Below are 23422 nucleotides of genomic sequence, written 5' to 3' on the forward strand. Positions count from 1 at the left end.
TTCTGAGAAAAATGGGACCAATCTGTATGCATATACATTCAATCAAAAAAAAAATACATTCAATCAAAAAAAAATTTTTCAAAATCGGTCTAGTAACGACGGAGATATCGAGGAACAAACATTAAAAAAAAAAAAAAATACAGACGACTTGATAACGACGGAGAGTGTGTGTGTATCGAGGTAACAAATTCATTATACCGAATTATAAAAAAAATTTAGCGAGACGACTAATTCGCAGCGAGTGCGTCGTAAGCGCGTAACGAATACGCTGCGTATTCGCTGAATGTGATCTGCGTCTTGAGATTTGGATTCCGACGACGCGGCTTTATTGCTTCGAAAAGTAAGAAACGAAAACTAAAGCAGAAACGGCGTGTTTGGGAGGATCCATTTTTGTAATCGACTGCAAGAGAGCGACTATTATGTGCTGTTTTGTGAACTAATCAAAAAATTTTTAAATTTTATAAATGCCTCGATATCGATTCCAACAGTGTTTGATTGTTCCGCCATTATTGTTACTGTCCGTCACACTCGTAGATAATAAACTACTACAAATGATAGGATTAAACTAAAGTGGGTAGAAATGAATTTTTATATCTAGACGCGGCGAACTCGCTACGAAATCGTTGCGCGCTCGCGGCGAAGTCGCGACGCACTCGCTGCGAATTGGTAACGGCCTCGCGACGAACTCGCTGCGCGCTTGCTTCGCTTTCGCCTCGCTTGTAAATCGCAAGTGTGATAAGGCCCTTAATCTATGCGATTTACCAATGAATAATGCCAGGAGTTTAGAATTACGAGGAAGTCGTAGTCGTGACTTGTGAATGATAATACTTATTGTGATGAAGGAAGTACTTATACATTACGCACCTCATACATAGGGTCTGACTCCTGTGGGTTGGTGGTGAGCGCGATGTGGGCGTCGTTGGGCGCGCGCACTTTGAACTGCACGGAGCCGCTCGACACCGGGAAGAACTGGTACTGGAGGTTGTCCTCCGTCGCCACATCTGAAACGCATCACGTAAATAATAAATACCAGTAGCAGAACAAAAATACTGCTGGACTGGATCCAGACAATGGGCCTGAACACAACACAAATAATAAGGAACTGGTGTCAAGATTTGCCCAGCCAACCAGACGGTTTAGCACAACTTGCGTTGTCGTGCGCGAGTCCATACATCAAGCGCAACTTCAAGTATGGACTCGCGGGCGAGAGTGCCAGTTGTGCTAGACCGCCTGAAAATGAGACTCTAACCTAGCTACTTACTGACTAGGTATGTAATGTACCTATTTGTAAACCTCATTGCAACATTTGCAACAAATTAAGATCGAGGTACTAATAGTAAGTTAAATACTATGTTGGTATTAGCACCTATTATGTCAACGTCGTTAAATATGAAATATAGGTAGGTAAGTACTGACTCCGTAAGCATTCAAGAATGTGCCTTGCAATCTCGAACCAAAATGCATTCCTAATAAAAGCAACGCACGTCGAATAGTGCTAATGATATTCTAGAAGCGTAGGCATGCTGACTTTTCTCTCTTATTTGGTTATTCGCTGCCATTCAGGGCCCGATCGGCTCGGCAACAGAATTCTAAATTTAGTAAGTGGGCATGTACCTAATAGTTATTTATACACACAGATGTAATATATACCATAGATCAAGCAAACGTATCTGCTTAGCGTGTCAAATGAACTCAGTGAAATCCACTGAGTTGTCCGTCTTTACTCGCAGCTTGCAGCTTTCGGGCGTCAATTTTTGTAAGTTGAAGTCAACCAAAACATAAAAAATGCCTCGTTACGTGATATTCAATTGCAACAACACAAAAATTATGAACAATCAAGAGCCTGAGACATATTTAAAATTACAGGCAAGAATCAACTTCAGTACAAAATTTGACACGCTCGGCCCCTATACAAATAATATGAATTTGTTTCTTCTATCTAAATTAAGTTCTGTGTTTATACAGTATGGTATGCGGGCGAGTGGCTCCATACGCATTCAAACTTGAGCTTTATAAGTAAACAGTTTTATTGATTTTCCGTGCTGACTAATTATAAATGTAAAATACCTATGTTTAAATAATTCGGCAATAAGTATTCCTTAAGCGAGAACGGCTAGGTGGTCGTTTAGTCGCGTGAGAGGTCAGACGATGATGTCATCCAATAAAATCTCGGCGTCGTATCAGGGTGCTTGTACGAAATATGGAGCAATCGATAAGCGTAACGAAGGTGCTGGGTCTAGATATACTAGGTGCCATTGGAATTTGGAATGTTTGTAGAAGTTTTCTTAAGAACAGGGTTGGTTTAAAAGTTCAGATGACGGCATATTTAGGTACCTACTTAGGACATTACTGATGCGATGCATGGTTAATACGAGCAATTATATTTGACCTCTACATTAGCAGAGGAACAAAATTATTAACGCTAATGTTATTGTCTTAATATTATTGCACTGGTATGCAAATATCTACCCACTCGGTAAAAATAGTATTAAAATAACACCCCGTGTGGTGACGGGTTAAGAATTTCACCACCCCCTTTCTTCCCGTGGGTGTCGTAGAAGGCGACTGTGGGATGTGGGGTAAATTGTGGCGTAGGCGAGAGGCTGGCAACCTGTCACTGCAATGTCACAGTTTCGTTTTCTTTCAACCCCTTATTTGCCAAGAGTAGCACTGTAACTTTAGCAGTTTCATGTGCTCTGCCTACCCCTTTATGGGAAACAGGCGTGATTGTATGTTGTATGTAAAATAACACTGTTCGATGGAATGAACGTCATTATATGTATAATTAAAGATTTTAATTATTTTCTGACTTCTCTGTGTGTCATCGGTGACATCATAAGTACCTACGGTTTTGTCTCAATCAGGTAGGTAGGTGAATAAATCGTACAAGCCGCGGTTCAAGTAACTACCGCGGCAGGACGCATTAAAGGAACCATGAGAAAATAAAGGGGCGGATCTATTTACAGTCAATTCCTCAACCACGTTGGTAAATTGAGCTAGGCGCAAACCGATGTCATCCCAGCCTCCGACAATCGTCAATAACGAGCGAATAGGTCGTTGGTGATCTCATCTTGCTATCAACTTGTAAAGTGTGTCTATAGGTATCAACAATGTTGCGGAGCGTGGATAAAAACCGGCTAATTGAGCGTATTTTTTTTAGCTGACATGCGGAATGCGAAATATTTACGTGACGACTGAAAATACTTTGCGAAGTGCAGCGTCCCACACACGGTCCAGCAAATACTATTTACATTTTGCTAGGTTTTTTGTACGGCAATTTAATTATATACTGAGCATGTATAATGAACAATTCATTATAAGTACAACGTCGTATCGTATGGATCGACCGACTAATACAAACAATCTATCATTTCGGAATACTTAAGCAGACACTGGTGGGAGCAACTCCTAATTTTAACGATAATCGAAATTTGAAGTGTGTGGGAGCTATTTCAAAACATTGCTCATCTGGTTCCTTGGACTACCTAATATAAATAAATGTCCTAGAAAAAAAAGATTTTCTAGATTCTAGATCGGGCTAGGTAACAAATCTAATTGTATTGATTCCACGAATTTAGTGTGCCGCAAACCACGCCCGGAGCCTGGCCTTGCGCCAGAATAAAGCCGGTTGTTAAATATTTGCGGTGCCGGCTTCAATCATAATTTAATGAAAAACAAGCGATGCTACCGGGCTGAATCTATAGAATCGTACAATGTCATTCGGCGTCAATTTACCTAAACAACTATCTGTCACACTATGTAAACAACAATTTTTTGGACACAAAAAAATAGTAGGTATCTAATTATAAAATGGTAAATAAACTTTTGATATAATTGTTAAATGAAAGGTTGCATCTGGTAAAAGTACTCACCCATAATGTTAGACATGTTGATCTGTTTAAGTTGAAACGCACGAACGTTGGTGCGTCGCGAGTGCTATTTCAAAACTGACTGGCGGGGCCGCAGCGGCGTCCAGCCGCGACCGAGACGCCGGCGTCCACGTAACTTCAGATGATGTCATACTCCACGTTAAACAAAAACAAAGTAAAAACATACTGTCCTTGAGCTCACTCTTTAATGCATAGCGAGATCAACTTGTTACCTTTGGTAGCTAAAGCCGGTTTTTTTATTGAACTCGTAAGTACTAAGTAGCTCGTCATTGACAAAGTTGAATTGTTTTTATCCTAATTAAGTAGGTAAATCGACATATATTTTCATGTCAAGTATCTTCTACTTTGGCTCAGTGACGTCATATCACACCTAGGTACATTAAAAATTAAGAGGAAAGTATACCTAACCAAAGCTTAAGCCATTAATAGATTGTATGTTTATTTTAACAGACGCAAACATGTTTGACCTTCATCAGTTAACAAGGCCAAGGTAGATGGCTCCACCTATGTCCTTATTGTGTTACACATTGTGTATGACATAGCTAGATAGTTAGTACGTTCATAAAGTATGCCTGTTATGGGTGGATTGCATTATCATCTCAGAAAAATGGCAATGTTACTAAAGTTACCAAACATCATAATTATCCACTCGTAGAAGTGAAGACCATTTTTAGAACCAGTAATTAGGTAGGCATTTTCTTATATACATAATATTTAAGAGTTGAGTTGTTGGTTATTTAGATCTTGCCCGCGTATTAATTACCTATGTCATGTCATGAGGCGTTATTTTCCTTGACAAGAAAAGATAACATTTGTGTTAAGTCACGGATATATTAAGTTGCATTCTTCATATTGTAGGTAGGTACCTAAAATAGACTGAATATTAGTCACGTATGTAATTGCTCATTGGTTTAATTTATTGGAGTTCTGAGTCACGATTTGCGACGGAAGATGCGACCTCAGCCTCTTGGCCTATGTAATTAGCCAACTTAATAGCAATCAAAACAATACAAATCTGAAAGGATTTTCGATCGATACAAGTACACCCACTGTGATACGCCACTGCAATGCAGGATTTCTTTGTGACAGCATTTATTTTAGGTCATAAATGCCGCAATTCCGATGTCGCTTTTCTTCTTTATCCCACTTAAGAACCACATATTAAGATCTAGCATTCTAACAGGTAAAAGGTCTTAGAATACTTTACATATAAAACTATAGTAAGTAACTGTTTGAGAGCAGTGTTTACATTTTCCGTTTTATAACTTGCGCATGCAATCTGAAATACGAAGGTTTCTCAAACTGTCTTGTGAAGTTGTGGACTGGTTGCTTTGAATCATTTAAATATGAGCGAATTAAATAATAATAAACGACGACGACCATTTAAGCACTCTTCGACATTTTATAGAAATGTGGGAAAGTTAAGAAAAGTGCAAAATGATAATACAAATAGATAAGCACTTTATAGTTATTTAATATATTAAATATATAATTTTTAATTCTTATTGATAAAAATTAAAATTTTGAAAAAACCCCCGACCGCGACATAGTTGACCGATTTTCATGAAACATGGCTAAGAACACTCCCGACTAACTCAGCTTTCAGACAAAAAAAACTAAATCAAAAACGGTTCATCCGTTCGGGAGCTACGATGCCATAGACAGACACACACACAGACAGACAAACAGACAGACAGACAGATAGACAGACGGACAGACAGACAGACAGACACGTCAAACTTATAACACCCCTTCGTTTTTGCGTCAGGGGTTAAAAATGAAGTGTAGTGTTGCTTTACACAATAAAAGTAGGAATCAAATGAAATAGAGTGTTTACTGTGATATTAATCTAATTTCTATTGCGCAATGATAGTTTTTTTCAGTACAGATGCTGCTTTTTAGGGTTCCGTAGCCAAAATGGCAAAAACGGAACCCTTATAGTTTCGTCATGTCCGTCTGTCCGTCTGTCCGTCTGTCCGTCTGTCCGTCTGTCCGTCTGTCACAGCCGATTTACTCGGAAACTATAAGTACTACAGTGATGAAATTTGATGGGAATATGTGTTGTATGAACCGCTACAAAATTATGACACTAAATAGTAAAAAAAAGAATTGGGGGTGGGGCCCCCATACATGTAACTGAGGGATGAAAATTTTTTTTTCGATGTACATACCCGTGTGGGGTATCAATGGAAAGGTCTTTTAAAATGATATAAAGTTTTCTAAAAAACATTTTTCTTAAAGTGAACGGTTTTTGAGATATCAGCTCTCAAAGTCGTAAAAAGTATGTCCCCCCCCCTCTATTTTTATAACTACGGGGTATAAAATTCTAAAAAAAATAGAGGTGATGCATGCTAATTAACTCTTTCAACGATTTTTGGTTTGATCAAAGTATCTCTTATAGTTTTTGAGATAGGTTGATTTAACTGTAATTTTGGTTTGCTGCTACGGAACCCTTTGTGCGCGAGCCCGACTCGCACTTGGCCGGTTTTTTTAACGTAGTAGTGCGAGCAAATCAAGCAATGATTCATTTCTTGTCTGGTCGAAACTCTTAGCTTAGATTTAGGTACTGAAAATCGTCGTACGATACACGTGCGAAAAGGACATTCACAACTCGTGTCGATTTAAAACACTCCCTTCGTTCGTGTATTAATTTATCGCTACTCGTATCGATTTTCCTCTTTTCCGCACTCGTATCTACAAGTATTTTGTTTAGGTTACAAAAAAAACACATTATTTACTCTACTACGTTTTATTTATGTCTCTTTAACATTACAAATTTGTAGACACTTATCTATACAAAAATCTTGACAAAAGAAGTACAGATCGCTGAAATGAATGTTGATAGTACCTAATATTAATGAAGACTACTTCAACAAGTGTCAATTGTGAAATGCCGCAAAATACTAGTTGCTCTATAGAAGACCATAATAATATGATCCCCGATCCTTTACAACCCAGCAGCTCGGTACGCACGTTACAATTTTTTTTTAATCTTCTTTAGTGAGGGCAACTGAGTACGACGGCATATTTAATTGTTTATAAAGTTTGAGGATACCTGGAAAAAATTAATACAAGAAGCCATTTTGAAAATATAATAAATATTTACTGCTTTCGGTCACGCGTGTACGCTGCGACCATTTTGCGACCATTTGTCGACCGTTTGGTGACCGTTTGGCGACTGTTTTTTACATGGAATATTACCGTCTTAATCCATATTTTAACAACTTTATTGGTTTTCTAGGCATTATTTTTATTATTTCAGTATAGTATATGCACCGGAGCACTAAAACTTCACCAATCAATATACATTATACGCAAACACCGAGTAGTCAATAATATTATTACTGGTTAAACTGAGGTAAATTGATGGCGCGTTGATAAATTTAGACTTATTTTATGAAATCACTCGAGCAATTTAATTGGCCATGGTAATTAGCCCACATTATATTACAAATGCAAACAATATTTATCTTTAACAAATTCTTACGCCATTACATTTTAATGTCAAATGATTTTATTTATTTTTTACTTTGACGTCTCTGACAGTCGCCATTTGAAAAGAATGAAATGAACGAATGATTTAGGGAAAGTAGTCGCCAAACGGTAACAATGTGTGCACGCGTAGTGCACACTTCTGTCACTTCTGTGACCATTTGTGCCTGTTACCAATCGTCCCCATTTGGGTCGCCGTGACTAAACGTCGACCGTACTGCGACTAAGCATTGAGACCCGAAGACCTGTGTGTACACAAAATAGGAGGATTTGCGTAGGAACGGCGACCGATTATGGTTATATGGGTGTATTAAGATTTGGAGTTTCAACTTTGCAAAGCGTTTATTGGCTACGTTGACTGTTCCATCTGGCGGACCGTATGTTTGTTTACCATCGACGTAGTATTAAAAAACCGGCCAAGAGCGTATCGGGCCACGCTCAGTGTAGGGTTCCGTGTTCCGTATTTTTCTCAAAAACTACTAAACCTGTCAAGTTCAAAACAATTTTCCTAGAAAGTCTTTATAAAGTTCTACTTTTGTGATTTTTTTCATATTTTTTACACATATGGTTCAAAAGTTAGAGGGGGGGGGGACGCACTTTTTTTTCCTTTAGGAGCGATTATTTCCGAAAATATTAATATTATCAAAAAACGGTCTTAGTAAACCCTTATTCATTTTTAAATACCTATCCAACAATATATCACACGTTGGGGTTGGAATGAAAAAAATATCAGCCCCCACTTTACATGTAGGGGGAGTACCCTAATAAAACATTTTTTTTTCATTTTTTATTTTTGCACTTTGTTGGCGTGATTGATATACATATTGGTACCAAATTTCAGCTTTCTAGTGATAACGGTTACTGAGATTATCCGCGGACGGACGGACGGACGGACAGACAGACATGGCGAAACTATAAGGGTTCCTAGTTGACTACGGAACCCTAAAAATAATAGCTACTTACAGTACCTACTTTGTGGAATCTGAGCCTTGAAAAAATATAAACGATGAGCGATGAGTCACTATGTGAATAAACAGTAGTTGTTATTCAGTGCGTACTAATCGCATCATCAGATACTAACCAATTCAGTATAGTGGTGGGACTGGAACTGTGACCTCCCGGAAACATGTAGCTGTTATAGATTTAGAGTTCATGATATACTGGAATGGAGGTGATGAACGAGCAGACCGGTGGAAGCTTGTGGTGATGACGACGATGCTGACTGTAGGAAACGTGGGTAGATAGATAATGCGTAATGATGACGAGATTTAATACGGCTGAGGAGGCTAGGATATGATGTAAATAATGATAGGTAACTGTAATGTGTCTAGAAGAACGTTGGCAGAGCCCTAGGCGTGAAATGAAATGACTAGGTAGTAGTAGTAGGTAGTTGTTAGCTAGAATAGTTATCTAGTTCAAAGCAGACTAGTGTTGCTTCGCTAATTTCGTAACCATGTATGTATATGGTAATATGTATAACGGAAGGCAGTGCCACGGCCTATATTTCTATGTTTGTATTTGAACATATTACACACCATAATCAATATTTTTACTAATAAAAAACAAACACCGTAAAGAGTAGGGTAGGTGACGCAAAAGGCGTCATCTCTCAAAATAACGGGTGAATAGATGAAGTACGAATAAATGACGTCACGGATGATTAACGCCAAAGACCTATATAACTTCGTAAAGACCGATAAAGTCTAAGAAAAAACGTACCCCAAAACCATACAGAAAAAGGTACGGTGAGCTAGATGGCGATACACCTTTGGGGTACGCTCGGCTAGATGGCGCTCATATTAATATTTGACATTTTAAAACATATCAAGCTAAGAATAGGGCCAATCACGGGCCAATTGTCAAAACTGAGGTTCAAAAGTTTTAAGCTTGTGTCGAGAGATGGTAGTCTATGCACTGTGATTACACATTTTACTTTGACAGTCATTCTCTGTAATACTCGATCCTCTTTGTTAACGCCAAATGTCATATTACTTAGTCATCATGTCATCAAAGTCATTCAACAAAGAGACACGGTAAGGTACCTAATTCGCAAAAGTTCTATGCAGTTTCTGAATATTTTTTCCCATGTACCTGCACTGTTGAATGAGCTCCTGCCGAGGTTTTTTTTAGAGAGAACCTACTTTCTTGTATTTTGAGGGTTGGTACAGTCGCCATCAGATACACAAGAACACGCGAGGTCCTCAAAAATATCCGAAGGAACATGCCTCTAACGAGAATAAGGACTAGGCAATAGAGGCGTGCTCAGATATCTGTGAGCATCTCGGGCGCTCCTATATATCTGATGGCGGCTATACATGATAATGTCGTCGTTGGCACATTTGTTCAACTATGAGGTCAGAATGAAATGGTTCACACTTAGGTAACACACACACACACACACACATTTGATGGGTTCATCCGTTATTTTGAGATGTGACGTCGTTTGCCCTAACCTACTCTTATGGTCTTCGTAATTATTTAAATAACATTTTTTTTTTCTTTTAATAAGAACATTTTTAATATACAGGGTGTATTTTGATAGCGGGGGCAGCTATGAGATTCCGTGGTCCTACTTACACGAGAATGGTCTAATTCCCTCGATTTCCAATTGACGAGGGCAAGCATGTGAAAAAAAACTTTTTATTTTCTACTATTTTCGACAATAGAAAAAGTTATCGCGCCTTTTCTAAGACCAAAGCTGGTTTGTGTTATACTGAGCCATCTATGAATAAAGTAGCATACCAATTTCATTTTAATTACAACGCCATCTAGGTGATACACCTAAAACTACAAAGTTACTAATGCAACTTGAAGCTAAGGTTGTTAGATGTCTACGCTGTCTACGTAGCTCAGTAGTTTTCGTAATCTCCACAAGATAGCGCTAAAATAAAATTTAAAATAATTGTTAAAATATTTCATAGATGGCGCTTTTCCATACTTTCGTTAATTTACATAAATGTTAAATATTTTTATTCATTCACGAACAATTTATTTTCAGTTGTCATCTATTGTTTGATATTTTGTATGCAATTTGTACGGGTTACCCAGTGCTACGCCTGTTAGTGACGAACTGCTACGCGCTACGACGTAGAGGCTACATTGGGATTGATATTGGACGATTAAATTGTAGGTATATATTTATGATTTCTCAAATAACGATTTCACAATAAAATAGACTTGTCATTATATAACAAATTTGTCGTTTTCTAACTAACTATGTAACTAGTAATGAATATAAATGAACGCAACATGCTGTGTGAACTCCTAATATATTATATTATGTACTCGTATCATACTCGTATGATAATTGTATTTATTTATGTTGTAACCTGTATTCTGCAAAAGAGAACCTCGAAACTCGCAATGCAAACGAGGGACTTAATGCCATAAGGCATTCTTAATCAGCCAACATTAGGGAGAAACAGAGATATTGTAATCGGCCCTACAATTAAATTACGACATCATCATCGTAATGACAAACTTTGCCCATTATCTTATTGGATTTAAGAGTAGCCCAGCCTCTTACACCTTTATTGACAAACAAAAACACCCAAGTGAATTATTTCAATTTGGTCAGCAGTCAGCACATTTCTTCGTCAATGATACGCACCTTACTTAGGTATAAAATCTACCAAATCTGAGTTATCATTAAAAATCTAAATAATGTCATATGTTACAGAAAAAATTACGGACACCACCAGTAAATAATTTGATTTGTTCCCATAGTTGCGTTTAGTCAGCATAATTATTTCTTCGTGGAAGTGGCGGAACTATGATAGTGCCGCGGCCCGCGCACCCTAGGTATGAATCGATACGGTCCGCTATGAAATCTGCCATGTGCATGGGTGGAGGGTGCGCGCAGCTGTCGCGTGCGCACGCGCTACAATGCCCGCGAGCGTTGAACCCGGCCAGGTACGGTCGGAGGCTAGTGAGGTTCCGTAGGTGTCATAAAACACCAAAAATTAACTTTTAGGCCTGCAATGCTCATGATTGGCATGCCAGCCGCGGGTGTTACAATATGTATAAAAAGTTTCACATGGACCCCGATGGGGTGTAGCAAAGTCCTTATAATTAGGATTTACAATATAAAGTGTATCGCAGGGTTGAAGATGGTGATCTTAACATGTTCCTTGACATGCCAAAAATGGCCATTCCGACTTGTCCCATTCAACCTAAGGCACTGGTCCCATCGCGAGCTAGTAAGCTATGAGCTATCGGCTATAAAAATTGTCGTGCACGTAGCCAATAAAAACGAACAAAGATAGCACCCCCGTGCTAATAAAAGAGACACGGCGATTTTGATAGCTCACTGGGCGAGTAACTATAAACAACGCCGTGTCTCTTTTATTTGCACGGGGGTGCTTATCTTTTGTTCGTTTTTATTGGCTACGTGCACGACAATTACGCCCACTACCATGTGAACTTGAAGTGGAAAATGTCAAAAAATGACATGTAAACAAACATTATATTATTTATATTTTAACGATTTTTCGTTAATTTTAAGTAAATCGAATAACAAGAGCTACTATTTCAAGTGTAATTTAGGTAGATAGATTATAAAGACATGGATATAATACCAAAATCAGTTTCCAAAGCATTACTCACGGTATAAACTTCCAACCACAGACTACAGAAAGAGTCAATAAATTGGTGCTGGCAGGGCATATAAGGAATCTTGAAGAACATAGGAGTAATGGTACAAGTTCTTCGAGCTAGTGATATGGTATTCGCTAAACCTCCGTCCCGTTAATGCCATATAAAACAAATCTAAACGTAAGTACCTAGTCATGTCCGCGGCCGCAGAAATATCCGACACGGGTTTATTCCCAGGCTAGGCCTGAATCTTTAAGCATAATCTTTTACGGTAGGAAAAATACTAACAGCGTATTGAACAATATTGGGTAAACAAAGCTTAAATATAATTTATTATGTTTTGTTTTGACATGTCACTTACGTTTTCTTTTCACCGTAGCTATCCATTTAGTTCTTTGATCCAATCCAGTGTGCTCTAAGAAACGCATAGAACGTGCAACGACTATTTATGCCATTATTTTTACAATTAACAACGAAACAACATTGATGCCCTATATCAAACATTACACATTGTATTATATTTTATTAGTTTTGATAGATGACAACCACAATCAGTGTCGATTTTGACCACCGCAAGCACTGCGATCGCTTTGCTTACCCTCCATGCACTTCGCACGAAGCCAATAGCCGATAGCTCATAGCTTACTAGCTCGCGGTGGGACCAGTGCCTATCGTCCTTCCGAATCACGTAGATACTAAAAAAAAAATATGTTTTCTTCTGAAACTCAAGCAATCAGCTCGAGATCACTGAAACCAAATTGCACCACAGTACAAGTCCCAAAATAGTTTTTTAAGCATTGGATCATTGGATCGTATTAGGAAATAAATGATTACATATATGATTTAGCCTTGTATTATAAATTAGTATAATAAATTGAGGATAGGCTGTGCTCTAATGTCACAAGTCACAATAGATATACTTATAGGGTATCCTAGCATAGGTACTAATGCAAAATCTAAATATTTTTAAGGTAGTGTTCTTGTACATTGAACTCTGTGATTGAACTTAAAATTTCAGGTGCACTATAGATCTGCATTCTATAATATCTTTGCTTTTTGGATTTACCTTATTGTAGCCTTGCCTTATAGTTATTTACCTTGCTAACAGAAACCTGCAGTTTCACTGTCGTGTATACATGTCACGATGACCACAAACGGTTTCAGGCTGAGGTTATAATTCTAGACCTATCTGCCCTGTGTTAGTCGAACGCTAAACGACTCATGATTGTATGCAATATTGCATGACATAATAATCGCTTTAGGTGCTTAGTACTCAGAGCGCTTTCATTAGGTATGCAAGTTGTTTTTTTTTATGGAGAGTTATAATCAAAGAAAGAAAATATATTTTCAATGGGAGAGTCATCTTTATTTCAGAGTTGGTCCCATAGTAAAAGTTGATCAATTTTTGTAGGAATAATTGATTGTTTGAGATAAATAAATAATAAATACACTACATTTAAATTGTTTACTTACACATACAAATGTTTCATAATTGACAGGTCAACATCCAAATCTATCTTGTGATTCTAGTGATGTGCAATGATAAAAAAAATCTTTCAATTTTCCGATACTTACAGTTATTTTCACAACGAAGTTAATATTAAGTGCTATTTGGCATTAACTGAGCCCAAATCTAGTATTTTGTATTACTTATTTGAAGTAACCCTGTATAGTTGTATACCTACTGTGTATTTTGATTCAAACAATTTCAATATGGCGAAAAGAAGTACAAGTACGTACCTACTATCATACGTGTACGGATTTTATTTCCTTCAGGGCTTGTTACGGAACTCTGCCTTCGCGAGTGTGTGATTGACTACATTTTTTTGGAGATCAGTCCCGCAGCTGCCAGTATGAAAGGCAGGAACAGCTGATCCGGTGAGAGAGGACTCTAAGGGATTGTTTGCTCGTCTTAGGAAACGGGAGCAACAGCTGATGCTTTTGTATCTTTATTTGTATTGACTTCGTAAGGTCATCCGTGGACGGAGCTAAAAATATTGCTTTAAAAGATGACTTCACTGATGTAATTTATCGTCACTTATTTTTACTGCTACCTAAATGGTAATTTAGTCAACACCTATCCAAATTTTGACTGAACTATAGCGTAAACAAGATCTCTTATCTATACAACTAGGACGAAAATAGAGCCCTATATAAATTGTTTAATTTCTCATGAAATATATTTTTTCTAATTAAAAATATTTTGAGAACATAGAAAAGGGTCATTATGATTTTGTTCATAGTCAAACATGTGCTAAAATACCTTGTCAGTAAAAAAATACAGCAAACTGAAATAAATGTAAGGATCTGATTTCCACTAGAATTTTTTTAATTTCGCGCATTAGGTTATTTCCAGTACAGTCAAGTGTAGAAATATCGTACTCAAAAATATGTCCCATGGCATCTTAGTCCGGTCCGGTGTAAGAAAGAGCGGAGTACCATATTTATGAGACGATTTTGCAATACATATGTTTGCGCTTGACTGTACCTTTATTTAGGCTTTATCTAGGTAGGGCCAAATTGTTTTGCAGGGACTTTCTCAGTAACGAAATTATTTTTTATAGCAGTGCGTACTATTGTTTTCCTATTCGATTTCAGGCGAGCGGAAGAAACCGATTGTCAGCGTTCTCGTACGGCGGAGGAAGCGACACAGGACAATACCACAGACAATATGCTTCCCACAACTCGCTTCCTGCCGAGTGCCGACATCCGATCCGACTCGATACACTTAGATACGTGCACTTGTGATCATTTCAGTCTACATGGTGGGTAAGTTGATACTAAAAGTTATTCAAACAAAACTACGTTGATAATAGATACATTCGGCTTTATGGTGCGCCTTGACACTGGGCTGTTATAAATGTTATATTATATTTATAACTACCAGTGTGGGATTGCTGTAACGATACTGCCAAACGCATAGCTTCGCATGCCTCTGTTATTCAGGAATTTATATTAAGCTTTGATTAGATTGATTACAGACTACAGCAAAAAAAGTAGAAATTAAAAAATATCAACATTGTAGTGTCGTCTCGTTTTCTCACACATTATCGATTTGAAAGGGACGTCACTACAATGTTGCTATTTTTAACCGCCTTCCAAATCTCAAAGGAAAGGGTTCTCAATTCGTCTGTATTTTTTTGTTTTTTTATTTTTATTTTTAACCGCCTTCCAAATCTCAAAGGAAGGGGTTATCAAGTCGTCTGTATGTCTGTTTTTATTTTTTTTTTTATTTTTTTTAATGTTTGTTCCTCGATATCTCTGTCGTTACTGGACCGATTTTGAAATTTTTTTTTTTGATTGAATGTATAATGTATATGCATACAGATTGGTCCCATTTTTCTCAGAACCCAGTTCTGATGATGGGATCCTGGAGAAATCGAGGGAACTCCTCAAATCTGAAAGGCATACATATGGTGATTTTTATGTTTTTAAAGGAACAGCATGCATTTACGTACGGAACAGTGACATTTGGTGCAGTGGAACTCCTGATGATGGTCAGAATGGAACTCCTCAAATCTGAACGGCACACTTATAGTGACTTTGGTATTTTATAAGAACAGCATGCACTTACGTCCAGAACAGTGACATTTGGTGCAGTGGAACTGCTGATGATGGTCAGAACGGAACTCCTCAAATCTGAACGGCACACTTATAGTGACTTTGGTATTTTTATAAGAACAGCATGCACTTACGTCCAGAACAGTGACATTTGGTGCAGTGGAACTGCTGATGAAGAGTGAGCCGCCCCTGGTTAGAGTTCCGTTTTGATAATCATTATCATCTGTAAGTACTTCAGAATCATCCAAATTTCAAAATTGGTTCAGAAATGACGGAGATATCGAATAACAAACATTAAAAAATATACAGACGAATTGATAACATAATCCAACATTTGAAAGTATTTATCACCAAAACCCCAAAGGAAGGCGGTTTATTTTTCTTAAAAATTATTTATGATAATTTTTAAGAAAAAAAACCGTCGCCTTTCGGGTTCTGGTGAAAGTTACTTGCGAATGTTGGATTATGTAGAAATGTGTAAGTATTTTTTAAAACTGCTTTTAATGCTTTAATTATTAGATGGCAACACAAATGAATATACGTATAACGTTAAGGTTTGAGGAGTTTCCTCAATTCCTCATGAATCCGATTATATTATAAGAAATCGAAGCTTGACAAACTTTGACTTGAAAACTCAATATGCTTAACAAACATAACTAAATAAATGTCACTGTTCTGAACTTAAATGCATGCTTTTCTTACAAAAATACCAAAGTCACTATGAGTGTGCCGTTCAGATTTGAGGAGTTCGGTTCTGACTATCATCAGCAGTTCCACTGCACCAAATGTCACTGTTCTGGACGTAAGTGCATGCTGTTCTTATAAAAATACCAAAGTCACTATAAGCGTGCCGTTCAGATTTGAGGAGTTCGGTTCTGACCATCATCAGCAGTTCCACTGTACCAAATGTCACTGTTCTAGACGTAAGCGCATGCTGTTCTTATAAAAATGGCAAAGTCACTATAAGCGTGCCGTTCAGATTTGAGGAGTTGCGTTCTGGCCATCATCAGCAGTTCCACTGCACCAAATGTCACTGTTCTGGACGAAAGTGCATGCTGTTCTTATAAAAATACCAAAGTCACTATAAGCGTGCCGTTCAGATTTGAGGAGTTCGGTTCTGACCATCATCAGCAATTCCACTGCACCAAATGTCACTGTTCTGGACGAAAGTGCATGCTGTTCTTATAAAAATACCAAAGTCACTATAAGCGTGCCGTTCAGATTTGAAGAGTTCCGTTCTGGCCATCATCAGCAGTTCCACTGCACCAAATGTCACTGTTCCGTACCTAAATGCATGCTGTTCCTTTAAAAACACAAAAATCACCATATGTATGCCTTTCAGATTCGAGGAGTTCCCTCGATTTCTCCAGGATCCCATCATCAGAACTGGGTTCTGAGAAAAATGGGACCAATCTGTATGCATATACATTCAATCAAAAAAAAATTTTCAAAATCGGTCCAGTAACGACGGAGATATCGAGGAACAAACATAAAAAAAACATACAGACGACTTGATAACCGTCCTTCTTGAGAGATATGAGGCGACGGTTAAAAAAACCGCCGCCTTTGGGTTTCTGGTGAAAGCTACTTGCGAATGTTGGATTATGTAGAAATGTGTAGGTATTTTTTAAAACTGCTTTTAATGCTTTAATTATTAGATGGCAACACAAATGAATATACGTATAACGTTAAGGTTTGAGGAGTTTCCTCAATTCCTCATGAATCCGATTATATTATAAGAAATCGAAGCTTGACAAACTTTGACTTGAAAACTCAATATGCTTAACAAACATAACTAAATAAATGTCACTGTTCTGAACTTAAATGCATGCTTTTCTTACAAAAATACCAAAGTCACTTATGAGTGTGCCGTTCAGATTTGAGGAGTACGGTTCTGACTATCATCAGCAGTTCCACTGCACCAAATGTCACTGTTCTGGACGTAAGTGCATGCTGTTCTTATAAAAATACCAAAGTCACTATAAGCGTGCCGTTCAGATTTGAGGAGTTCGGTTCTGACCATCAGCAGTTCCACTGTACCAAATGTCACTGTTCTAGACGTAAGCGTATGCTGTTCTTATAAAAAATGTCACTGTTCAGATTTGAGGAGTTTGGTTCGCCATCAAGCAGTTCCACTGCACCAAATGCTGTTTATAAAGTGCATGCTGTTCTTATAAAAATACCAAAGTCACTATAAGCGTGCCGTTCAGATTTGAGGAGTTCGGTTCTGACCATCATCAGCAATTCCACTGCACCAAATGTCACTGTTCTGGACGAAAGTGCATGCTGTTCTTATAAAAATACCAAAGTCACTATAAGCGTGCCGTTCAGATTTGAAGAGTTCCGTTCTGGCCATCATCAGCAGTTCCACTGCACCAAATGTCACTGTTCCGTACCTAAATGCATGCTGTTCCTTTAAAAACACAAAAATCACCATATGTATGCCTTTCAGATTCGAGGAGTTCCTCGATTTCTCCAGGATCCCATCATCAGAACTGGGTTCTGAGAAAAATGGGACCAATCTGTATGCATATACATTCAATCAAAAAAAAAATTTTCAAAATCGGTCCAGTAACGACGGAGATATCGAGGAACAAACATAAAAAAAAAAAAAAAAAAAAAAACATACAGACGACTTGATAACCGTCCTTCTTGAGAGATATGAGGCGACGGTTAAAAAGAAGATACCCATAGGCACTGTAGAGGGATGTACCTATTAGGATGTAGGTATGCTCCCAGCGTAGATGCATATCACCAAAATCTTGTCACTGAGTTTTTGTGACAATCATTGTGAATCTCTTGTTGTTTTTAAATGTATGGATATTTTGTACGATAGACGAGTACAAGGTCTAAACATCGAACAAGCCAGTAAAATAAAATAGGTACAGTCGACTACAAAGAGATGTATCCACTTTTTCACCTTATTGCATTGTAATAAGCAGTGACACCGCAGTGACAATTCGCCTTAACGTTGCAAGGTCAACAATTAACATTGCTAGGTAACATTTTGACGAAAACTACCGTTTGGGGGATCTTGGGATACCTACTTCGACCCTGAAGTTGGAAAAAAAGTTGACAGTGCCAGATGAAACCGTAGGTATAAGTAGTGAAATTACTCACATGAATTGTTATCGACGTTATCGTAGTGAATTAGACCCTTTGATACCAGTCTGGTATGGTGTTCTATTCCAAACCAAACATTGAAGGAGGTCAGTCTTGTTTATAGTTAGGGAACTCTCGGTAGCAACACGCGGCGATGAGTTCCTAGAAAGGCTAGTTTTTTACCGTCTACAGAGGAACAATTTATCACAAATTAATGACTTATCGGACTTTTAGTGGGACTTGTAAAAATAGGTGTACATAATTAAGTATCAATTTCATTTCCTACTTACATGCTTAACAATCTACGCTCTTCTAATTTTCTAATTGTAGGGTAGTTCTAATGTACGGGAAGTACGGTAAACTTCAAACGTAACTAAGTACCTACACATGTCGTAATTCGTGAATAATGTAGAGGTAGAGCAATTGTAGAGCGAAATTTCTCTTCCTGGCCTTCGTGCTTTCCGTAAATGTGGAAACTGTGACAATTAAATGGGATCAGAAAATAATTAAGTAATCACCCTAACCATAAATATTGTGTCCCATTAGACGCTGACTTTTTTATAGAACACCTTCGAAGGAAAATCTGTCGATGTCGTACCTAATCTTAGTTAAAATGAAGTAGGTAGCTAGGAAGGCTTATGTTCTATTTTTTGTCATATTGTTAAAAATCCAAAATACCTAAATGATAACGAGGCATATCATTAGCATTACGGAGGGTAGCAGGCAGTAGGGCACGCCACGCATGTGGCGCGGTGCCGGCGCATCTGGTGGCGGGAGGGGAGCCGCGGGGGCTAAAATTAGTGCCGAGCGCCACGTGCGTCCACCAGTCCGCGCCCGACCTCCACCACGCACGCTCGCGCCCGGCACAGTGTTTACAAGCAAGTTTACCAGCCACCGGTTACCGAGACCGAGTCCCAGCGCCGCGCGCAGTGTTAGTGCACCCAGTGACCGTGGCCGTCGCGACGGAGGCAGTTCAAGGAATGCTCATGGCGGGCGCGCTGCCTGCCGAGCCGGAGGGGCTGCTGGCGTTGGGCGCGCTCCCCGGCCAGAAGGACACCACCTGGACGAAACTCTTCGTCGGGGGGCTGCCCTACCACACCACGGACAAGAGCTTGAGGGAACACTTCGCGGTCTATGGAGACATCGAGGAGGCTGTCGTTATCACAGATCGGCAAACCAGTAAAAGTCGGGGATATGGATTTGTGAGTGCCTTTATTTATTTTGCGGCTTCTGTTCCTTCGGGAACGTTCAGTCAACTGAATGAAAACATAATCAGTATAATATAAAAAAAAATAACGTAAACTTTGTATTCTCTACGTCCCAACTCCAAATGGTCTTTCAACAAGTGGGAAAGCGTTAAGTTTGAATTTAGAAATGGCTTCGTATTGTGATTGTGGAGCGAAACAGCGCGCATATCGCACGGTTAGGAGCGTTAGTCATCGCACCTCAATGCTACTAACATACCTACCTAAGCCACCGGCAGCTACGTGTGTATAATGTATTCCCATACCTACAAGCTGTATCGCAAAATTACATCAAACACGGAAGTCGTGCCCTCCCGCGCAGGTGGTTTGTGTCGACACGGGCTGAAGAACACTCCTGAATTTGACACTAACATCGGTTGCCAAATGTTTTGGGATTTACTTTGAAAAGGCCACGTCATGCTTCTTGGAAGAAAACTGAAAAAGAAAATAGCACCTAGAAATAACATTTTTTAGCTTACTGAAACTTTTTGTCGGTCTACGTAGATTCATGGACTGAAGGATTTTTGACGTTATGGACATTGCAACTTATAATTTCCAACTTCTTTTTACCTAAACAAAAACATACCTATCATGCTTTTATAACATATAAATTATGAACACTCACTCACGTTTCATGATTTCACGACTGAAGCGACTGAATGCCGATGCCGGTGCCATTTTTTGCATGGAACAGATGCAAGTGAATTGTCCCATTTGTTCAAAACTGCGTGAATATAATAAATTTGGGAGCTTTGCAAGCGTCGGGCATGAGAAATGAATCACAACCCCATTTTCAATTTCGGGTACAGGGTAGGGTGCTCGAGGGATGGCCGCTGCACCCTGTGGCAACAGAATGGCTGTAATAATCGCAATGCACTGCGCCTGTCACACTCCGACCCGAAGCCTAAATTTCGACGATAAATTGTGGGATTTCCAACTACATTATGTAGCTACTATTAAAAGTTAACTGTCATAGCAAAGAATGAAATAATTAAATAGGTAGCTTCACACAGACAAGTTACTGCGCAATAAGTACACGTGTGAATATTTGATAGGTCTTTGCAGAAAACAGGAATGTTAGTAAGGGAAATTCAGCTCTGCGTTAACTATACAATACAACCGTCAGTTACACGAATTTGACGTAACCTTAACCTTAATAGAATTCTCAAACTTCTTATTAACTTCTTGCTTCTTTAGACGAATCAATTCGATCCGTATTTACGCAGCTATCTAATTAAATCTAAAAAATTACACAATGCAAAAAATACTTCCATTTTCTTTGCACTCATAAGCTTCCAATTGCCTTTCAATACAGTGCTGATCTTACAGCCACTTAATGTCTTAAAGCCTTTACATTCATTGCCATTTCCCTTTGAATGGAGGCTTACTTGGATAGGTTGGTTGCTCGGTCGGCGGGCGTGCTTGAGTGGTGCCGGGAAACAAAAGACATCCGATACCGTGCGGGTGGTTGCTGTCGAGACTTCGGGAGGGAGCGGGGAAAGCACAGATGTGCCTCCTATACTAATTTAAAGCTAGATTAGCGCTGGTAAAGAAACAATTAGGAGAACATGAAATTGATTTACAGAGAATTTACATGTTGAAACGAAGCGCTACATACAACTTATTAGCCAGGTTATTTCTAAAATAGGCCCTTGAGGCTTTGTATTAAAGATGCCGCAGACATTTCTTTGCTTTATGCTGTGAGATGTGTTCATGTGTTCTTAGGAGAAAATCACCTACCTCTTGATAATTATAATCTATATAATGCAAAAGAAAGATCCCTATACAATTCAGTCAGATTAAAATACACATTAAGTCAAATAAAAGAAATAGTTATTTGTTTTACAAGGGGGCAAAGTAGTTGTTTAACCGCACGTGCCAATATTGATACCTGAGCAAGCGAAAGATTCCAATATTGAACCGCGAGCGTAGCGAGTGGTTCAAAAGTGGAATCTTGAGCGTTGCGAGGGTATCAAGGCACGAAGGTTAAACAAACTTTGCCACCGAGTGAAACACAAAATTTTTCACCACACCAACACGAACAAAATACTGACTATAAAACATCAAAATAAATCAAATTCATCAATTTATTCAATATTTTTTGATTCAAAATCATCATTTATAGGGTAAAATCTAGCAGACATATTAAGACATCGGGTTAAAATTTGCATGAAATTACTTTGCCCTCTTGTGGATAAAATGCAATTTTGCTATCTGTTTTCGAATAGCAAAGAATGCCTTTACCAGTTGGTGTGGTGAAAATATTTAGCTAGACTTATCTAATTATGGAAGAATTTAATTTAACAATACTGTTTATCTGTATACTGTCTGTTTATAAATTTCACTAAGGTTTAACATGCTTAACCTTGAAACTTCCTAACATTAGATTAGACAAGTTTATTATGGATTAAGATTATTTGTTTACACATAACATACCTGTTCCACATGGCATACGAGCTTTGCCTGGATCGTCGTAGGAATCGCAAGTGGACCGGCTGTTTAGTTTCGCTTATCCAGGTTTTCCATTTATCCAGTTTTCCACTTAACCAGGTTCAAATAAAACGTTTTCTCACTTACAGAGGCTCTCGCTTAGAGGTTGTCGGTGCTAGTAATGTCGCTTATAGAGGTCAAATAAATATGTATCTTTTATTTAATATGCATGTAGATATAAATTAACAAAAAATAGGTTTGTGATCCTGACTTCCAAAAGCAATAGGTAGTGTAAATAACCCACAATACTGTTATACAAAAACAATATCTTTCCTTTGTTATGAAGTAACTTATATACAAAATCACTCCTAATATTTATTTATGCAAGAGAAACCAGTATGGTTAAATAAATCAATATACCGATTGTACTTTAATGACAAAATCCGATTGTTTTTTAATTTATCCCCAAGAGATAAATACTTGATTGTGTGCTTAGGCATTGCTTATCTGACAGCACATAAGCAGCACCGCACCGCAGCTAAAACTAAACTGAACGATGTGTGATCTCATACAAAATATATAGTTTAAACACAAACCATAATGTTAACGAAATAAGTTACCCTCCTTGTGGCGGTTTATTAAAAACAAAATTTATAACGCCAAGCTTTTCCACATCATAGAGGTTTCGGAGACGACTGCTTCCAGTTGCAGAGGTAAAAATAAGAAATTTACAAAAAATGGATTCCACTTATAGAGGTAATTCGGTCCTGAGGGACTGGGACCGAGAACTCTGGGTAGGTTTTCTACTTACCCAGGTTCCACTTATCCAGTTTCCACTGTATTAGCGATTGAGCGCCATCTAGCCGAGCGTTTCCCAACGGTGTAACGCTATCTAAGGCCACCGTACCTTTTTCTCTAGGGCTTTAAGGCACGTGTTTTTTTCTTAGACTTTATCCGTCTATACGGAGTTACATAGGTCTAGTTAATAAGTACCACGTCTTATCAAGATTCACAAATTAAGGTATCGCTATCGCGATACCTGAGCCGGTCTTAAACTTGTCTCAAGGGCAGGACCTTTCTTCTCAGTATCTTGGCAATAATCTTACCTTC

The 23422-nt window shown here is 38.3% G+C and overlaps 1 protein-coding gene across 3 annotated transcripts in view; it reads right to left on the reverse strand.

Annotated features, from left to right (window-relative positions):
* LOC125225835 (C3 and PZP-like alpha-2-macroglobulin domain-containing protein 8) overlaps nucleotides 1-23422 on the reverse strand; it is a 30612-nt gene that overhangs the window by 5053 nt on the left and 2137 nt on the right. The window contains exons 1-2 of one of the 3 annotated variants that reach the window (XM_048129692.1): nucleotides 3873-4026; nucleotides 865-1001 (exon numbers count right to left, since the gene is read on the reverse strand). In XM_048129692.1, the coding sequence (XP_047985649.1) occupies nucleotides 865-1001; nucleotides 3873-3888 (153 nt within the window). In that variant the 5' untranslated portion in view covers nucleotides 3889-4026. Of the gene's footprint in view, nucleotides 1-864; nucleotides 1002-3872; nucleotides 4027-23422 lie in introns of those variants that run through there. The other 2 variants (XM_048129694.1, XM_048129693.1) reach the window with 2 other exon arrangements.

Source organism: Leguminivora glycinivorella, chromosome 4, assembly GCF_023078275.1.
Source record: "Leguminivora glycinivorella isolate SPB_JAAS2020 chromosome 4, LegGlyc_1.1, whole genome shotgun sequence".
Taxonomy (NCBI): Eukaryota; Metazoa; Arthropoda; class Insecta; order Lepidoptera; family Tortricidae; genus Leguminivora; species Leguminivora glycinivorella.